General features: G+C 41.8%; 2 protein-coding genes across 5 annotated transcripts; one reads left to right on the top strand and one right to left on the bottom strand.

The window, feature by feature from the left end:
* Positions 1 to 42: 42 nt before the first annotated feature.
* On the top strand, positions 43 to 8,418 carry TXNL4A (thioredoxin like 4A). Of its 2 annotated transcripts, none has more exons than XM_042044184.1 (4): positions 43 to 133; positions 289 to 462; positions 7,323 to 7,426; positions 8,138 to 8,418. In XM_042044184.1, the coding sequence occupies exons 2-4, from the start codon at positions 310 to 312 to the stop codon at positions 8,307 to 8,309; spliced, it is 429 nt and encodes a 142-aa protein (XP_041900118.1). In that variant the 5' UTR covers positions 43 to 133; positions 289 to 309; the 3' UTR covers positions 8,310 to 8,418. The 2 variants fall into 2 exon arrangements, with proteins under 2 accessions (XP_041900118.1, XP_041900119.1); XM_042044185.1 differs by lacking the exon at positions 43 to 133 and adding an exon at positions 1,796 to 1,873 and having other exon boundaries at positions 374 to 462.
* Positions 8,419 to 10,984: 2,566 nt separating this feature from the next.
* Positions 10,985 to 13,673, bottom strand: HSBP1L1 (heat shock factor binding protein 1 like 1). 3 transcript variants are annotated; one of them, XR_006018657.1, is made up of 4 exons: positions 13,557 to 13,673; positions 13,372 to 13,438; positions 12,023 to 12,477; positions 10,985 to 11,436 (listed from the first exon to the last, which is right to left on the bottom strand). XR_006018657.1 is itself a non-coding variant. In XM_042044187.1 (4 exons), the coding sequence occupies exons 1-4, from the start codon at positions 13,599 to 13,601 to the stop codon at positions 11,431 to 11,433; spliced, it is 213 nt and encodes a 70-aa protein (XP_041900121.1). In that variant the 5' UTR covers positions 13,602 to 13,673; the 3' UTR covers positions 10,985 to 11,430. The 3 variants fall into 3 exon arrangements, 2 of the variants coding, with proteins under 2 accessions (XP_041900121.1, XP_041900120.1); XM_042044187.1 differs by having other exon boundaries at positions 12,383 to 12,477; XM_042044186.1 differs by having other exon boundaries at positions 11,350 to 12,477.
* Between the last annotated feature and the right edge of the window lie 6,578 nt (positions 13,674 to 20,251).

Below are 20,251 nucleotides of genomic sequence, written 5' to 3'. Positions count from 1 at the left end.
TCCCGTCGGGCAGCGCGGCTGTGCCGGAAGCGCGTATGTCCCCGCGCGCGCGCATTCCCTGCCCTCCCTTCCGCTTCCCGCCCGTCCCGGCGCTGCCGCCGCCCCGTGTCTCTGAGGGAAGGACGCCCGCGGGGTGCGCTGGGGACGGGCCGGGCGGGGCTCGGTGCTGGCGGTCGGTGCCCGCCGGCGCCCCGGGAGGGTCCTGGGAGGGGGCGGGCGGGGGGCGGCGCGGGGGGAGGGCAGGCAGGGCGGACTGTCAGCTCCAGGGGCATCCCTGTCGTCCCGCAGGCTCGCCAGCCAGCCGCCAGGATGTCGTACATGCTACCGCACTTGCACAATGGGTGGCAGGTGGACCAGGCCATCCTGTCGGAGGAGGACCGGGTCGTGGTCATCCGCTTCGGGCACGACTGGGACCCCACGTGCATGAAGATGGATGAGGTCCTGTATAGCATCGCCGAGAAGGTAAACAGGAGCTTTCGGTTCATTCTGCGCTCAGTGTTCCCCGTGGCTTGCTTGGAGCCTGGGGCAGGTTATAACTGGGGTTCTGCACAGGTATCCTAGCTTTAGGAGGCAGCGGGGAAGCTGTGTGGTTTGCTTTCACGAGCGTCTCCTAAAGTCACTGACTGCCCTGATGTTTGCAGTGTTCTGGGAGGCGAAAAGAGCATCGCAGATGTTCAGAAATCGAGGTTGCTGCCTGTTGATAACCCGTCACTGAATGAGCATCGGCATTCAGGCAGAAACAATGCTCGGTGGTAGGGCAGCTGCGGCTCCACGTAACGCAGCACTCTCACTTTACAGTGGAAATGTGTAGTCCTTCAGGCTTCCATTTGAATAACTTGGAAAGTTACTTTCATTTTGGCTCTTGAAAATGGTGAAGTACTAAAAATATGCAGGATGGTGTTGATTAATCTGTCATTGATATTATTCTGATTAATCTATCAGTGATATTAATCTGTCACTGATGTTATGCGTGGAGACCAGTAGCATTCCACTGATTTGCATGGACTGAATTAAATTTTAAGAGCCAGACTCCAAAGCTGTTTTCAGATGGAAACGGAATGATTACCAACAGCTGGTCACTTGCTTAAGAAAGATAAATATGCGGGAAAAATTAGACTGTTAAAATACACAATCAACTATAATTGACCTTTTCATATATTTGCTAAAGGTTTTGCGTAGCAATAGACGTAGAGTATTGACAGCTCTTTAACTGAACCACATCAAGAAAGAAGCAAAAAAATCTGAATCAGAAATAGTAACTTGGGTAGGAAAAGGTGCCAGCTATCATAGAAATCATAGAATGGTTTGGGTTGGAAGGGACCTTAAAGATCATCTCATTCCAACTCTCCTGCTCTGTCATACACTAGATCAGGTTGTTCAGGGCCCCATCCAACCTGGCCTTGAACACTGCCAGGAATGGAACATCCACAATTTCGCTGCCTTCATATAAAATTCTGTGCATGCTGCATAGCTTGACATGGAGTTAATTTTGTCGTGCGCTCCTTTGTCTTCTAAAGTTTTTTTTTAATTAAATTAACTTGTGTCTTGAAAATCCCCACAATGAAAGATCTCTACCCACAGCCAAGTGTTAAGACATATTAGAATGCAGTAAAGAGTTGTGACATGTTTTAATTCAGTTGTTTTGTATTCAGCCTGGTGGGAGTGTTATTCTCAGATACTGTTAGTATGGACTTGTGGCAGGATGCTTGGCAGTTTGGCAGACCTGCTGGCAGCTAGGGGTGACTGGGGGAAGAAAGAACAAAGTAACTTCTTATTTAAAAATCTCCCTCTGCAGAAATGGCAAATTAAAGGGGGAGATCCTACCTCATCCTCTTGCTTACAAGCCATGTTTGGATCTCTGCTGTTTTAAAGAGTGAGTAAAAGTTCCAATTGTACAGGTGTTTATACTAGAGAATAATACAGAATGTTAACGTGCTGTAATTGCAGGCTACATTTGAAGACAGTGTAGCCATATTTTACATTCGTTATCCTGGTGCAATATTCTTTTAGACTGCAGCATGTTTTTGGGATGTATGTTTTTGAGTTTCCTGTACTTTATGACAGGAAAACAGGGTTTTTTTCTGCTTGAATCATTTTGGGGAAAAATAAACTAGAATGCTGTATGAAAGTACAAAGTCGATTATTTCCACTGAAATGTACTCCACTTGCAGTTTACTGGGTTTTTTCCCCAGTGTTACATGAAAAAGAAGGAAGGTTTCACTGAATGTCAAAACAAATCACAATTGTAAGATACTAGGTTTTTTTGCTTTGTCAGGGTTTCAATCAAACATTGATTGAAACAAGAATTGAGTTTCACAAATTTTGTCTTAAAGACCTTTTCTAAAAATACACTTCTTTCTTTTCTTTAAAGGAAACTCATAAAAACCTATCCCCTGAAATACAGTGATTGGTTCACTAAATTAATACACCTTGTTTAAGAAATGTTTTATCTAAAACTGAATAGTGTAAATCAGATAACTGTTGTATTGGATGAGTGTGAATTAGGGAGAATTGTTCAAACGTTGTGCATTTATTTAACCATAATCAGAAATGTGAATAGCTTCTGGCCTTTCCTCAAACATGAGTTGTGCCTTTGCATTTCTGCTAAGGTTACATGAAAAGTGAGAGAGGAAAAGAAGGTGAGACAGGGAAAGAGGTACCTATAGAAAAAAGCATATTGCTATTTTAGCTACTGGTGTTTGTAATTAAAAGTTGAGCAAAGTTAATCCATTTACTGATGTCTGTAGTTTTCAAAATTATTAGCTGCAAGTATTGCTCTTGACAGTATAATGTTCTCTTTTGCCCTAGAAATTTATCATCTAAACTTACAACATAATTAGCAAGAAAAAAAATTAAAATAAATATTGCTGGTACAGACTTTCAAGTTTGTACTTGCTCTGTTCAGGTCAGTAATGCAAGTCTGCCAGCCACCCTCAACTCGAGTGATTTGTTGCAAAAGCTAGTCTCAGTTCCTGTATTTTTTTCCTGCGAGTTTCTTGTCCATAAAGAACTGTTCTGTTCTTCTAAACAGAAAAAACCCATTGTCTAGAAGCTGGTTAGGAAGATAAGAAGATGGAATCTTAGATCTTGTTTCAGATTTCCTTATATATTTGGGCTGTAAGGTTTGCTTTTCAAAGGCAGCTGAAATCTTAACTAAAAAAAAAAAGGAGTATTACTTGCCTCTGACAGAAATTTCAAGAAACTTCATGATTTTTGTTATTCATCCTAGTCATGAATCATATTTCTGTGTCAATTTCATGTTGTAGGAATGCATTTATTTATTTTTAAAAGGATATTGTTAATGAAGAAAGTTGGGGGGACAACTTCAGAGGACAAATGAGTCCTATGCCCTATGATTTTTCCTACATCTGTGTTTCCTGTTTACTAGAAAAGTGTGTGATCTTCATGAAGATAGGATAGAGTCTTTATCTGATGTTAAAAGTCCTACAGATTCCTCTGCTTTATAGTCTTGAGCCATTCAGTTTAGAGATTTCATAGTAGTCCTCAGGCAGATCCAGTTCTGTGAAGTATTAAAACAGCCTGTAACTGTGGCTAGGCAGTAGTGTACTTCTGGGTTTTCTACATGTGTGCTCAGTAATGTAGATTATTAGGTTGATTTTTGAAGCTACCATCATTGGGGAGAAGGGGGAAAACAACCAGCAAAATTGAAGCCCAACCTGTGAAAGCAAGTCATAAAATTCTGAATCCATGCTGCTGTTTGACTTAAGTTTCCTACTCTATCCTGTACCCATGAACAGCAGCTCCAATGGCCTGGTAAGGCAGAGAAAGTTTTGAATTGAAAGATAGATAAAGGAAGTCAGGAGTGTCAGAAATAGTTAATACCTGTCTCTGAAAATGTTTTTATCTTCAGTTGTTGCAAAAGTGAGGTGCTGTCCAAAATGAAGTCTCTCACTAGAGTTTTGATTTTGTTTTTCTTCAGAAAGCAGTTGACTTACTGCAACAAATTTACTGTATTTAGTGTATGTTATGAGGTTAATCACTTTCAGAATAAACTTGTGTTATTATATGTTCAACTTCTAAAATACCACAAGGTTTTTATCATATTGTCTTTACAGTAAAATTTTGGTTTGTACTAACAAACTCAGCATAGTCTCCCTTGTAACAACTGCAACTGCTTGTATTTAGGGGGGTTTGCTTGCTCAGAGTTCCATTTTATTCTTGTTTTGAGGTCTCCATACTGTATCTTTAGTTACAACTCACAAGTCAGAAAGAAAACTTGCTAGCAACCACTGCCTTGACAGGGTAGCAAAGCCTGTTTTGTACAGGAATGTAGGTTTTGAACTGACAGCTCTGTCTGAGCAATGGATTCACGTCCCAGTGGGGAGAGGTCAACCTTTGGTTTGTCTCCACAAACCATGCACATCGAGAGCAGTCTGAATCCGTAAATACTTGAATTGCTTTTGCTTAAATTGAAGCCTAAGCTCAAGCTTTGTGAATTAGAGCTGGCTGTGTGTGAAGCCGGCTCAGATGCTGCTCTGTACTGCTGCTGTCTTGGCTCCAATATTGTGTCTGAGACTGGAACTGTTTCTTCAGGCTCTAAAACTGGTCAATACTTGGCAAAAAGAGGCATTTGAGTAATTCTGCAAAGCTTGTCTCGTGTTGAAATAAAATGTCTCTTGGTGACAAGCTTGCCTAGCCTGGCAGAGCCCCTTAACATTAAATAGGCCACTGCAGTTCTTCTGCATCACCCTCTCCATGTGTTTATCTAGTCCCTCCTTAGGCCTGAAGCCCAATCTCCTGCTGCTGTCCTTGGCAGCCAGTGTCCAAACTCAACAAAGCACACGCTCATTCGGTGTGCTTGCACGGTAACTCGTTTTGGAGTAGTGATCTTGCCAGATTTGAAATTAGGAAAGTGAGGGGTAAAGAATAGAGCCACTTTTAAAGTTTTGTATTCAAACTTGAGTCCACCTTTAAGGTCTGCTTTAGACTTCATAGGAGCTTTTCAGCAGGTGACTGTCATCAATTTCACTTCTAGAAAAGTAGGTTGGAGAGAAGGAAGATTTAATTAATGTCTTGGATGCTTGGATTATGGTGATGACTTGCACATGTGCTGTGCAAAAGTGATTTGAGTGATCCAGTCCTAATTTTAGTAAGATTTATATAACAACTTAATGCTTGTATAGTCTGTTTCTCTTGTATGAAATTCTAGGCTGTTGATGATCACTGCTAGTGACAAGCATTTCTGGTTCTGCAACAGCTGAACTAAATAAAATGCATATAATGTCAAACTAACTTTAAAAGGTTTTTTTGTTCCAGTACTGCCTGGAGTACAGGGTTCTTGAAAGTAAAATTTTGGTTTAGGAGTGCTTTTGGAGTGGCAACATCTAAATCTCCTTGGACTAATCTTTCATCGAACAAAACGGGTCCTAAGAATGTTTTATTAATGCAAGGTTTACCTTAAAATAATTTTCTAAGCTCCAAATTAAGTAATTGTTCAAAGATTGTGTGCTCTGTCAAAATTGCTGAACATGTTGTAGAAATTTCCCCATGTGGTGAAGGTGTGCTGCTGATGCTAAAAATGCCAGCAGGGTGGAAGAAGTAATGATAGGATAAAATGAAAAGGGCTCCTCAGGTGTTTCATTTTCTAGAAAAAAGGACCAAAACCCCCACAACTGTCTTTTGCCTACCAGGGCTCACCAGGAAGTAACTTCAGTCACTTCTCAGCTAAATTATGTTGACTCTGAACATCCCATTAAGCTTCTTAGAAGTCTTTAATGTAAAATTGAAATGGAGGATCCCTTCAGAGAGTTTGATATTATGACTAATTTAGTTTACAAGGCTTTTACCTCTGGCCTGATTTAGAACATGGCTTAAATGAGATGTTTTCATTAGAATATTTACTGAATCTAGGACTATAACTGGCTCCATAAAAGCACAGTAAAAACTTTAAATGCTGTTTCACTCCAGAAGAGATTTTACTTTCTTTGATAGTAATACTTACTTACATTCTTGAAGTGTGATTATTTTTTATAATTTCGAAACTGTCTTGAAGCAGAAGTCCATAAAAATTTATTTACTCTGCTCTTCTGAGTGTTTTTTTGTAAATAAACATCTCCATACTTTCTCAGTTAATGTGCCTGCCAGGGTGTCTACATACAGGCTACACAATGTATCGTATTTTTCCTCATACACACTAATCCTGCTCTGTGAACTAAAAAAAGTGTTCCATCAGTCAGATATTATACTCATCATAGCATTTCCAGACTTTTGATAGCAAAATTAACAAGTGGGCAGTACTGTCATGAACAGTGAGTTTGTCATAGATCTTAGACCACAAGTGTTAACCTCTGGCTAGTAATTCTGGGCAGTCAAATGGGAGGGACCAAAATTGTGTTAGCATGTAACTAAGGATGTGGAGGCGCAATTGTGCACTCATGGTGTAGTGCATGAGCATTTGATAATATACCTTACAGTTAAAGGTTTGTGCAATTTGGGTGAGTTCTGACTTAGAACTTAATGTGTGTGTGTGTTAATTTCTACTGTGCATGTATGAGCTAAGTTAAGAAACCAAAACTTCCCCTAATTCCGCTTAATGGCAAGTATGCTATGTCTAGGAAACAAAAGTGCGAGGTCGTTTTCTTGCAGGAATGAAGGCACTGACTGTCACTCTAGAGGGGAGGGATTCTTGTGCATCTAACTGAGTAACTCTGCAAAATGAAAGCTGGTTTTACCAGAATTGTCCAGACGATAGCTTCTCATCAAGGTCTTATTTCTTTAGCAATTACACTTTTAAGTTTTAGCTTTGCACCTCTCAAAAAAAGCTACCAGTTCTTAAATTAAAAGTTGCATTTCCATTTAATGAGTCTTGTTAGACAAACTGGATGTTATAGAAGGGGAAAAATGCTTGGAGGCAGGCACCAGGGCATTGTAGATCATTAATTTTCTGAAGTCTATAAGCAGCTGATGACAGAGGCAAAATGTGTCAGTTTGGCTTGCACAAAGCAGTTATTCTTCTTGTTTAGAGCTGTGCATGTCACTGTGAGTTCTCAGTTCTATATAAAGGGCATTTGTTTCTCTGGATGTTGATTTAGCATAGTATCTTTCCAGTTGACACTGGATGTGAAATGAGCTTCTTGGCATATTTAAAAATATTTTCCATGTTAATTGGTTGTTGTGGTTAAAAATAAAAGCAAGGCTGTTTATTGTGATTTTATGACTTAATAATTTGGAAAATAAATGTTACGGTAATGAAAGCTTATGTCTTTTAATCAGTAATATCACTGATTAAAAATGAAAGCTTATGTCTTTTAATCACTGATATCAAATAATCACTTTTGTATTTCCTGTTTTCTTTTGCTTAGGTTAAAAACTTTGCTGTTATTTATCTGGTGGACATCACTGAAGTACCGGACTTCAATAAGATGTACGAGTTGTATGATCCCTGTACTGTCATGTTTTTCTTCAGGTATGTGATGGTTCTAGAATGTAACTCATTTAAACTTTCTGTTTGTCAAATACAGTGTCTCAGCAGATCATTTCCAAATGTATAGTAGCACGCTGATGCCTATGTTTTCATTGCTCTACAAAAGAGAAAACTGATTAAATAGGAAAATAGCTTGTTTTCCAATTAGCCTGGTAACAGTGTTTGATAATAGAGTGCAAACTAGTGATAGAGGAAACTGGGTTTATTGTCCATTCTTAGTTTTAAATCTCAAACTTCCTGTAGAGAATACTGTAGTAATACAGCAGTCAAGCTTGCCAAACTTGCTTTCAAGATAAATCAGAAGTAATAAGGTTTTTTTGGAGTTAGGGTTTCTACATTGATGAGATAAAATGTTCTACTGACAAGCATGGAAGTGTCTCTGGAGATAGACAGTAGTGGGAAAGAAAAACAAACAATAAGGAGTATGCTGAAGGATAATTGCACTGAGTAGCCATTTTGGGGCCATGTTTGGAGTCCTTATTCTTGCTTTAAAAATTGGCAGTAAAATGTCAGCTTGAGTGAGAGGAGTGGATACTCTTCCTTTAATGCTTGTTTTGCAAGCCTCTCTATGTTATAAGGGCTTCCTTTGATCCTACAAAGCATTTTGGGGGGGAAAGGAGGTTTCTTTCTGAAACCATAGTAATTCTGAATACCATATTAACTTGGGTTTTTTGTTGTTCTTTCTCCTTAAAGGAACAAACACATCATGATTGATTTAGGTACAGGTAATAACAACAAGATCAACTGGGCAATGGAAGATAAGCAGGAGATGATTGACATTATAGAAACTGTTTATAGAGGAGCCCGCAAAGGTCGAGGTTTGGTGGTGTCGCCAAAAGATTATTCCACTAAATACAGATATTGATGTTTCTTTGGGCTGCCTTTTTTCCTAATCCTATGTCCACTTAAATTTATTTCTGTGTATGTGTGTACATATATGTATATTAAAAGAAAAAACCCTACAAGTCCTTGAATTTTGAGCATAATTTGAATTATTTAAAAGATTTGAGTTCTATTTGAAAAGTAGAAGACTCAAAGCCTGGAACTGTCTTGACTGTAGCTGAATTTTGGGGTTTTATTTTTTAAAGACTTTATCCTTTGTTGTCCTTTTGGTATTATGTATTTTGGTACACAGCCTGTTTGCAGAAAAACATTTCAACTGGTTTTGTTTGCTTTCATTACACAAATATCTGGGAAAACTATACTACAGCTTTTTTAAAAGAATATAGTGTGTTCCAATTATTTACCCTAATTTTTTTCAGCTAATTAAATTTGAGAATGAAGACAGGTGTAATTGGATGCAAATTGTAATGTTGAAGATGAAGACTTCTTACTTTTGTCAGGATTTCCTTGCATATCATACTAGTCCCATGTATCCACTAAAAATGTGAATAAACACGGTGCGTTTATTAATATTTAGCAGAGCTCAGACAAAACATCTCCCATGACTTTGCACATCACCACACCCCCATCAGCTTAATGGACTTGTGGTGCCGGACCCCTTTTCCATGGTGGTTGTGTACTCACACTTTGAAACACTTGCTGACTTCTGCAGTGCCCAAGCATAATTTCAGTTCTGGAGCTGGCTGCACACAGTAGCTGAGGAAACCACAAGCCGTGCTGTCACTTGACCTCCAGTTTGTCTAAGGGTACACCAAAATGCACAGGTACTTGGGAGACTTGGATTGGATTCCACTGTGGCATAGCTTTTGAAATTTCCATTTGCATTTCTGACAACTTTTATGGTAATGGAGTTTGTGTTGTGTGGGAGTTTGTTTGTTTTTTGAACTGATACATGCATATTTGCAGATTAATTAAAACCAAGCCAGGCAAGCTTCTTTCTCCAGAAAGGAGAAATCCAGTTTGCTACAAGACAATGTAGAATTTACTTCTACTACCAAGTGTTTTAGAGGACTTAGAAAGTGTCAAGGAAGTAAAAGGGTCTCAATTTCTGCTGAAGTTAATCTGGTTTAGAGTGATTATTAATTTTGGAATAATTTATATTGGAAGGGACCATCAGTCTCCCAGGAATAGTCAGTTCCACATGGTCAGGTTGCCCAGGATTGTGTCCAGTGTTGAATATCTTGGTTGGATTAAATGATCTTCAAGGTGTCTTCCAACCTTGATGATTCCATATTCTGTAAGGATGGCGATTCCTCAGCCTTTCTGGAAGACCTGTTCTGCTGTTTCAGCACCTTCATAGTTGAAAAAGGTGTTTCTTGCATCTAATGGGAATTTTCTGTGTTTCAGCTTGCCTTGAGTAACTGGTGTACAACACCTTCAGCAAGTGTCTGTTCCCCATGCTCTGCCCTGGGACAGTGGTTGGCAGCACAAAGCCACGGTTGTTCCTTAAGGCCGAACTAACAGATTTCTCTCAAATCTTGTATCTGCTGTACTCCACCGTATCTTGGTGGCTCTGTTTTACCTCCCTCACACCACTGTCTCTCTTGAACTGGGGGGCCCCCAAATTGACAGACTATTGTGGGTGCGGTCTCCCAGTGGGGTGAATGGATTTGCTGGCCCAACTTGTGCTAATACTGACCAGTGAGTTGCTGCAGCCCTTGCAGCCCGGGCACCCTGCTCAGTCAGTCAGCCTTTCCACCAGACCCCATTCCTGCAAAGCAGTGCCAGCCAGCCCCTCACACCCACCCAGCGTGGCATTTGCCTTTGAACTTCATCAAGGTCCTGCTGGCCCATTTCTCCAGCCTGTCCTCCAACCTCTGCCCCCAGTCTGACAGCGCATGCAAGTCTACACTGACTAAAGCATTAATAGGAATGATTTCTTGATATTAATGAAGGCTGTAACAGAAGCATTTCTCCCTCATTATCTGAGATATTCTGTTAACCTGGCAGTGCTTCAGTTCCTGCATTTACAGTAAAAGGTTCCCATTACATTTCAAACTTAAGTCTTTCCTGCAAAGAGTGCCAATGTTTTGGAGTACAAACACTTTAAAGTTAGTGCAGATGTCCTGTGTTCTGACTATCAATTTCTTCTGGACACACTTGGTAACTAGAATTCCTCATCTATCTCCAGGTTTTTAAAATAAACTTCTTTCATCAAAACAGTTAACATTAAAGAACTGAAATTGTCACAATATAAATACCTGGGTGATGCTACCTGCACCAGTGTGCACAGCCTTGGGTGGGCTTGTGAAAAGATCAACAACCAAGCAGCTGAAGTCTACAAAGACTGCCATTTTTTTAGTACAGAATGGTTTATTCTAAGAACATTTAAGTTAAAAAGGAAACAAATATTATTATTGTAAAATTGCAATAAATACATTTTCATACATTCAAAAGGCTTGTGATTGGGTAAGTTCACTATATAGGATATAGTTTTCTATCCAAAATAGTGGCTTTGCCTTCTCTGAAACTAACAGTTCTCTCTCAGCTCCAGGAAATACAGTGCCCCACTTACATGAACAAACACAGCTTTCTACTTTTTTCCTGGGGCAATAATTAAAAAAAAAAGTTTCAAGATTCTGTGATGACATGGTGTTGCTGTTGTACTGAGAACGGCAAAAAACGACACGAGTCCAGTTTCAGGATAAGTGGCCAAAATGGCTGTATTTAATTATATAAATCAGCTTATATAGCCTTGTTCGCAAGGGTGGCATGACCCCATTGGTCACTTGACCATCCACCTCTCAGGGTGATTGGCAGAATGCTATAACACCCATTCAAAATATTTTTTCCAGTGTACCAAAACAAGAGCTGGAAAACAAGTTTGCACCTGTGAGATAGAACCTTGGTTTACAAAAACCTAAAACTGTTTCTCAGCTAGCTTGCATGAGAAAGAACAACTTCACAGGATGCTGCAGCAGCTGGAAAATTCCTCTGCTCCTAGCACTTTAGTATCCACAACACGGTGCAAACATGTTTATTTTCCCTTAACATTTTTTGTCAATGTGTGATACTTGACTGTAAAATCTTGGAGTCAGTGCAGTGCTGTTCTGCTTTTAATCTTCCTTGAACACATCTTCATTTCAGTGCTGCAAAGATACAGTGAATAAGTAGGTTAGTGATTTATTCATGAATGTGATTCAGCGTGGAGATAGGAAGATCTCTGTACAGTTAAACACATCTTTGTGGATTGTCTTTCTGTGTTTCTGAAAATTATTGCGTAGCTTATGCAAAAGGCATCAGAATGAATAGATACCTAAATTACTTCAGAATATTTACAGACATTCCCATCTTTCACTGGGAAGTGATTTCAATGACAAGAATAATTGATATGTCTCAATTTAAATCAGGAAAGTGTGCAACAACAGGAAGACAACATCACTTGCATCCACAGAACACGGAAGCAGTGCTGCCTCATAAATACTAAGAGCACAGAGTCAGGCATCCATCAGGGAGGGAGTTGGCATCTGCAACAGACTGTTATAAAATCCAGCATACAATCCTGAAATGTAGCATGATTTTATATTATAAAGTGTTTGACTATAATTTACTGCTGTGTTTGGGATGAGTGCACGTGAGAGGTGTGCTCCCAGCCACACTGTGACACTGCAGCAGGTTTAAGAGCAGATGTACGTAAATTTGTACCAGCGAGAATCCTCAGCTAGGTTAGCATACCTGAGGGACAGGAATGGTGGGCAGGAGCACTTTAAGCCACACACATTTCACTGTGAATGGACAGCCTCAGTTTACACCATTGAGGTGAGTTAGCACTCCCCCCCTTGTATATGGCACTCAGCTGGAACAGAGGCAGCAAGATACAGTTTTTCTTTTGTAAAAATGGTTGCATTCTTTGGCCCTTGGCAAAAAAAAATTCCAAGATAATTTTAAATATGTTTTTAAAAAGTACACTTTCAAATCCAAGAAAATGCAGGTACAATAAATATGTAAATACTGTTTTCATGCAAGTTGCCGCCCATCACTCAAAACTAAGTGGAAATATATAAAATACAGAAAAACTTAAGTAAATGTCTTTACTCTCAACTCTTCATCGCTGTTTTCTACCCCAGCCTCTGTCATCAGGTCAGCAACACACTTCTCAAGGTCATTGATGCGCTCGCCCATTTCTTCCAGTAAAAAGTTAAAGATAACTTATTTTTAAATAAGAGTTCTATAATTTTACAGGCTTCTTCTTCTGTAAGAACAAGCAGCTTTCTTCCAGATGTGCCAGCCTCTTACTTGTTCACGTTTAATGCAAGATGAAGCATGCACAAGGTGGTATTGTTGGAATACAATCCCACATTCTCTTGTGACAGATAAGCATTCAAATTCTTAGTATCAAAAGCCTTTGCAAATACCCGTGAGTGAACTGTGTAAGAGGTTGTTTTCTTTCTGAGGAACTATTTTAGGTGATACGATGCAGTTAACCTAAATAATCAGAGTATGAGTGCCACTAAAACATTATTCAGGAAGCAGCTGCTTCCTGAAAGGTCAAGTTTCTGAAAAAGAATTTAGTAAATGCTTCAGAAAGCAGAGGTAGTTTCTGTAAGTACATGTAATGAGAAAGCTCAGAGCCCCTTCAGGTCTGATCTTCTCCTTTTGAGGGCTCACCTTGTCACACTCAGGCCAACAGCTGCTTTTAAACCGTGGCTGGTTTGAGTTGCATTTTTGAGGATGGATGCTTTTTTAAATGCACCTTCAGAACCTTTACACATAATTCGATGCCTATTTTACTTGAAAGCCAGAATTGCTGCACAGAGCCTACCTTGCTACTTGTAGTGAAATATTTTTTAGGATTTCCTTCTTAGATATATAAACAGGTGTGTGGGGGGGGAAGTCAGGTGTCTTTACGTCATAGGTGTTTAGCCACGTCACTCATTATACGCTAATTTGATGTTTAAGAAAGAAGCCCATCCTGCTGTTAGAAGCAAAGAGCCCGCCCGCATCCATCAGCGCGCAGGGGGCCCCAGCCACAGGATCCGAAATATCTGCAGCGGGGCGGGTACCCCACATTCCAAAGAGGATATTTCTCAGCGTTAACTTCTCCGTCAGAGCCTGAAAATTCTCCTGCAGCCGGCAGAGCAGATTTTCCGCCTGCGAGGGGGAAATAAAGACAGGGGAAGCAGAAGGCAGAGGCCCCGGCCGTACAGGAGCCCTGCGGCCAAGGCACCCAGCCCGGCCCCGCTCCCACCCCGGAGCCAGTCTCGCTCACCAGCTGTGGCAGCTCCTCAGCTCCCGGCGGGTCGGCGGCTGCCATCGGCTCCGGCTCCGGCTCCGGCTGCAGCCCCCACCCCCTGCCCGCCTCCGCGGGCGCGCCGGGGCGGGCAGCGAGCGCACGGCCCCGCCCGCACCGCGCTCCGCAGGGAGCCGGGGAGTCCCTAGCTACCCGTCCTTTATTTGCCAAAGAATTCGTCATTCCTCCCGGCAGTAACTAAATAAGGATGTCGAGGTTTGATCTTCAGAGGCCTTACTTTTTGTTTATTTATTTTAATTTTTTTTTAAAGGTTTGCTTCCTTTTCCCCGTGTAATTAAGTTTTGTGAGATGGAGTGGTAGAAGTTCCTTGCACTGCAGTGTCGAGCGAGACAACACCAAAAGCATCAGCAAGAGTCACACAGTGCCTCTTGCAGCCGTACCACCATCTAGGTCATCCTGGCTTTTGGGCTGCACAGTGTAAAAAGCTCCTGGTGCAGCTATTACAGAGGTGTCTTCTCGTTTGTGCAGATGACCTGGATGCTGGGACTGTTGTCTGATGTAAATGAAGAGGTTTTCAGTTTACTGTGTCTGTATGGTTAGGAGCATATCACTGTTGGGCAATAAATTACCTTAGTCAATTACTTCGCGTAATTACATATGCTAGATACGCCAAATATGTCTTCATCCACAAGAAACTTGTGAGTTAGGAATGACTTCAGTTGCTGTAAGCCTACCACTTAGAATCTTTCTTAACAAACTTAATTGCTTTCCTTCTTGACCTTCCCCACCTCATTTGTGAGGGTGTCTTAATCTCTGAGGTGAAATTCTGGCATCAAAGCCAACTTCTGCATTGCTACCTGCTTCCCGTAATTGTGGCTTCTCTCTACAGCCTTATCTTCCCACTCTTGCAGGTTGTCTGTGTTGTAAAAAGAAAAATCAAGCAAGTGTTGCAAAGCTTGAGTGTTCTAACAGTGTTACTGCTCTAGAAAGCTTCTACATAAAACAATTCAAACCATGTTATACATGTAGATAGGGTTTACTTTTGTATGTAGCCACTAGCTTCAACCACATAGACTTTTTGTTCTGTTGCATAATAAGGAACAATTGGTGCTTCTTACCTGTTTATTTGTCGGTAATAAATCTTTCCTTTAGGGCTAGGTAGCAGAGCTGTAGTGCTTTTGCATTTTTACTTCTGATAACAGCCATAGTCTTCCTGGTTTTCCCTCCTTCGAGAAGAGCTACAAAAGCTTCTCTCTCACGCAGCAGTATTTTCACCCAGAGGCAGTAGAAGCAGCTCTGTCTGCTTGTGCCCAGTTATCTTGAACAAATCCATAGAGTCCTATTTGTAGTGAAGAGCTTGCAAGGATAAAGAACCAGCTGGAAATGCAGAGGAGCAAGCATTATACAGACAACCAATTCACAGGAATTCCACATCTACATCTTTGTGGCGCCACATTTTAGCAATGGCCAGGTTAGAGTTCAACTGAAAACAAGCATAACTTGATAAAGGCTTTCTGTAATTAGCTCCTCATTTTTGTGAGGTAGGTCAGTGTGGTCAGAACAAAAAAAATATAGTATCCAGCTGGCACAGCAAAGGACAGGCAATTAAAAGTGTGAAAGAGACTGAAGGAAATATTTCACCGTGCATTTCCCCTTTCAAAGGTCTGGTTCTTTTACTTTGTGGGCTCGGCAGCTGATGTAAATGGCCCTCTTAGTTCAGATCTGGAGCTGAATTAGCCCAATAGTGCACAGCTGGGTTTATGAAATAAAAGTGGAAGTGTCTTTAAATCTAAAAGTGGTCATGGAAAGTTCCAAAGTTCAGAAAGCCTAAGAATAGAAGAGACAAATGGCAAGACGAAACAGAGTTTGCTTAACAATGAGTTTATTTATAATAGAACAAGCATGCTTGCTTTTGCTCTGCTGTCCTCTAGTCTCTCCCTTCTCAGAGGGTTTAGAAGTTCAGAGCTGAGCAGTTGCATACATTTCCAGGGTCTGAAATCTGGGGATGTAAGATGAGCCATATTTTAAAAGCATAGTCCATGTTGGGCATGCACCCATGGGCTAAGGGAAGCTGAGCAAAGACCCTTTCATTTTGTTTCAAAAGCAGAGGGTTAGCTGAGAACCAGTAAACCACCAGTGCTCATAAGAGTATTTACTGCAATAAGAATGCTTAATTTACTAAAAGGATAACAAGAAGTTCATTTTGGCAATGAGTACAAAAACAGGTCCTGAGGGCGTTTGAGAAAGGAGCAAAAGAGAAGATTTGACAACATAAATTATTTTTCCATGCCAAAATATGCTCTATGCTACTTTCTTTCTGTAAAAAGCTTAGACTTTAGACACTTTCAGTCTAAATCTGTCTTCTTGAACACGAAGTAAAAATAAAAAATAGGGTGACCTCGAGGCTGAGGTGCCATCTGCTTCCATCCTATTTCAGTATTGCAGACCTGTGCTGTGAACTCTTCACAGTGTGCGCTGAAATGGTATCCGAAACATGTTTCCCTTGCTTTTTCCTAGGGAAATTCCAGAATTCCAGTCCCTCCATGGCTGGAAGGAGAAGTCAGGGTAGCAGGATAGGAAATAAAAACATGTTTAAACATTTATAAGACCTAAGCTCCAAGTTCACTGCCATGCTATAAAAGCCTGTGGTGCGGAGAGATAGAAAAACTGTTGTAGAAATGCATTATTCTTGCTGTTTGGATGTTACATGGAGTCCCTTTCCCTCCTCTTTGCTGACAAATAAGATTTTATATACCGGGGTAAGGAATCCTCTGGTCATGTACTCCAAGCACGTCTGGCTCAGGGTTGCTTTGGAATAGAGGTGAGGTCAGAGAGAGCACGTCTCAAAGAGAAGCCAAATACTACCTGTGTGGTAAGAAAGAAAACAGGAAATTTACTCCTGGACAGAGACAAGGAGGCAAGTGTTCCTCGGCCAACATGGCAGCTTGTTTGGCTGCAGATCAGAACGCAGGATGCAAATGGCACTGCGAATTTTGTGGGTTTGCGCTTTTTTCTTCCTGGTAGAGGCATGGTCAATATGAAAAGTTTTCTCTGAAGAGAAAAGGGCTAGGTACAAGTTAGTACCTGCACCACAATCATGGTGCTTTTGCTAACAAATTGTTGGGCTGGGTCTTTGAGTCATGCTTCGCTTGATCCTTCCCTGACACAAGCTTCTCTTGTGTCATTTTGCAGTCGTGATTCAGAGGGACACAATGTGCAGAAACAACTGCCTGGCTTTGCTAGGTCATCAGCTTTTATATGCAGCAATCCTAAATGGCGCTGATAGTTCTTGCAGCAAACTTTAACATTTACCCCATCTCTTGACTGGGCATAATGCAGTTCACTGAAAGCTTGTTCCACTGGAGTACTTCCTGGGGAAGGCATCGCTTTCCTTTCATATGGTAACATCAGTAGAAGTAACAAGTTGTTATTTAAAAGCATGGAGGGACATGGTGAGTGAAATGCAAATGCCTCAGGCCGGGGAAAAGGCATTAGGGTCAGTGGCGTCTGACAGCTGGTGCTTCTTTGAAAGACAAAGTCATTTGAGGTGAATATTAAAAGCCTGGGTGTTTACTCGTGGTTCAAATTTCAGGTTCTGTATCTTTGAAGAGAAAAGGGTAATTCCAGCCGTTGGGAAACCTGATCCCTGATGGAGGTGCTCTGCCTTTAATAAAAGTGTTCTGTTTTGGGACTGCTGCTCACAAATTCCCTTATTGTGAAATTTTCCAGTCAGCCCCTTTCTGCAAGTTTCTTCAGAAAGAAAGCTGACAGGGTTAAGGATAATCTTGATCAGAAGTTCAGTGTGTGCTGTGGGCATCATGTCTTGCTAAGCAGCTGTAACAGAACACAGGGTGTAGTTTTCCCTGTAAGTGTTTTGCACCGGGGATAAATGCAGGAGCAGCAGAAAGGTGACTACAGAGGCTGGCGTGGTGGGTGGTGGTGGCATCCCTTAGCTCTGTGAAGAGCTGCATGTAATTCATGGCTCTGTGAAATCACCTGCCTAGCTGCTGTTGACTGAATTATTATGTGGTGATCCAGAAATCTCCAGCTGTGTTTCCCAGACGTGGCTGGTAAGAGATGTTGCTTCCTATGCTTTTTTGTGCTCCAGCCTTGCTCCATTGTCTTTGGATAGTGAGGGTGAAGGAATATTCACCACACAGTTCCCCTCCTGAAAGGCTGCAGGAGGGAGCTGGAGGTGTTTGTCCCCGGTGGTATGGGGGCAGGGTGTGTTTCTCTGGCCTGGTGGCCTGCTGCTGGCACCTGACACTGCATCTGATGTAAATGGCTGTGTTCAAACCACCCCGTGGCCTTGCTCCTTACCCGTGCACAGAGGAGCTTTCTCGAAGAAAATGCAGTGTGTAACAGGCAAGGCTCTGCCATGAGGGCAGGACGGGCAGCCCCTGTGGCACAAGGACAGGGAACTGACCTCACCTGTTCAGATCCCACAGCCTGGTGTGGCTCTCTCCCAGGGACCTCATGGCCCAGAGCAGAATGTGCATTTTGTGCACAGAGATTATACACGACATGGTGCGGTGTGTGATGGAAAGAGCATTTTTCTAAAATATTTGATAAAGAGAGCCTGTGCTGCAGAGGTTGGAAGCTGGGCAAAGGAGGGACTGGTTCATTGGAAAATGCCCATTTTGCATTTCCAGAAGGTGTAAAGAACTGTGGGTGAAGTTTCCTGTGACCAAGCTGCACTTATGCTAATGTTTTCTTGCAGCTTCAGAGACAATTTTTCTCAGAGAAGGCAACTGGAGTATTTTCTGGTACAGGCAGCTTAAATTCACCCTGAATTAGTGGAAAGCACTTAGTATGGTTGCATAAAAGATTAATGGATTAGGGCAAATATGGGTAATAACACTGAGGAACATCGGGTGTAGGACACATGCTCTAACAGCAAGATGTGAGTCAGTGAGCAATGACAGTAATAAAAAAAGCCAAGAGTGTGGTAATTTGATTCTTCGGCTTTTTTTTGTTGGGAGAAAAAGCTTGCCCTTTCTTATCTGAAACAAAGATCTTTTGCAAATATGCCCTTAAGACTGAAACCTTGACTGGCAGTGGCCTGCCTGCTTCTTCTGTGAGGTATTTGTGGCAGAGGGGAGGTGCTCAGAGTTATGACAGATATTTTATGCCACTTGGTTGCTGTAGGAGGCCCTCCTGCCTTGGCTCCATTTAGTGTTCCACATGGTGTTTGCCAGCAGGAGACATTTGGATGCATATTCCAAGCATGCCTGGCAAAAGGTGTCTGAAATTACAAGGACATAGAGGGGCCAGAGGGTGCCAAGGAACACTGCCAGCATAGGTAGCACAAGTGTCAGCTGAGCAGAAGAGTGCTGGAGACTTGGCCTTCCACAACTGGGGAAGAGGTGCAGTGGCATGGGCCCCCAAGGCTGCTCCCACTTTTTGGGGTTAGTCAGAGGGCCTCAGAGGACACATGAGAATGTTAATTTTCTCTCTGGGATAGATGCTGTATTGATCAAAAACACCTACAACTGCAGCTCCTTGGGGTTTCAGAAAAATCAGTCTGCAGTGTTTGTGTCTGTCTCATCTAAAGTATCTTCGATTCAGGTATTACTCTTGCAATAAGTTGGTCTTTGGGGGTTTTCCCCCATTTTGCACTCTTTGCTCATGGTAAGGAGAGCATGAATTTAGTTTTGTTCTGTTCTTAAGTGTACCAGAGATGTTGAGCTTATCTAACAGAAACAAGCCAGGTGTGTGCTACGATGTGTAAATGCCACCAGAAGCACTTTGTCCTTGTCCTAGAACAGAGAAAGAAAAAACAGTTTACAGGGTGCTGTAATGCTACTGACTCCAGGTCACCTGGTGGTATTTTGAATCATGATGAAGCTGTAGTTTCTCTGTCATTTTTCTTTTCTCTTTCTGCTTCTTATTTACGCCACAGCTTCATCAAAAGTGAGAGAAAATGAATCAGAGCAGGCTAGGGATAGTTCTCCTGACACTTTAGACACTGCATTTGCACCCTCACTTGTTCAGTGATAAAGCCAGCTTAAGGATTTCCCAAATTGCATTTCATGCCCTGTGTTGGCTCTGGCTAAGATGGAGCTAGCTTTTTCCACAGTGGCCCATATGGTGCTGTGTTTGATTTGTGACCAAAACAGCGCTGGCAGCACACCAGTGTTTTAGCTGTCACCAAACTGTGTTGCACAGCATCAAGGCTGCCTCTGTTTCTCACCCTGCCCTCCCCCACGAGCAAACAGGCTGGGGCTGTGCAAGAGGGTGAGAGGGGAAGCAGCCAGGACAGTTGACCCAGCTGATAAAAGGGACACACTGGATCCACAGCATCACACTCAGCAATAAAACCAGGAAGTTTCTTCCAAAGTAGCTGTTGCTTGGAGACTGGCTGGGCATCAGTCTGTTAGTGGGAGGTGGTGAGTGGTTGCCTTTGCATCACTTATTTTTGTTCTTTTTATTCACTACTAGACTTTTATGTCAAGCCATAAGTGTTTTTCCCATGGTTTCACCCTGCTGATTTTCTCCCTTATCCTGCAGGAAGAAGTGAGTGAGCAAGTGGCAGTGGGGGCTTCTCTGCTGCCTAGGATCAACCCACCACACTACACTTTCCCAGCTCACTCTCCAGTATCAGCAGCTTCTTTCAGAACACAATTGATCCTGTAATTAGTGAGCATTTTGCCCCAGGGAGGGGTGAAGTCCATGAGAGAGGGAGATGGTGCAGAGCTCTTTCGGCATCACGT

Source organism: Corvus kubaryi, unplaced genomic scaffold (assembly GCF_017639235.1).
Source record: "Corvus kubaryi isolate FWS band 111438036 unplaced genomic scaffold, C.kubaryi_AGA036_p1.0 37398, whole genome shotgun sequence".
In the NCBI taxonomy this organism is placed as follows: Eukaryota; Metazoa; Chordata; class Aves; order Passeriformes; family Corvidae; genus Corvus; species Corvus kubaryi.
Note: the sequence above shows the minus strand (reverse complement) of the source record. Positions and strands in the feature narration are given on the sequence as shown.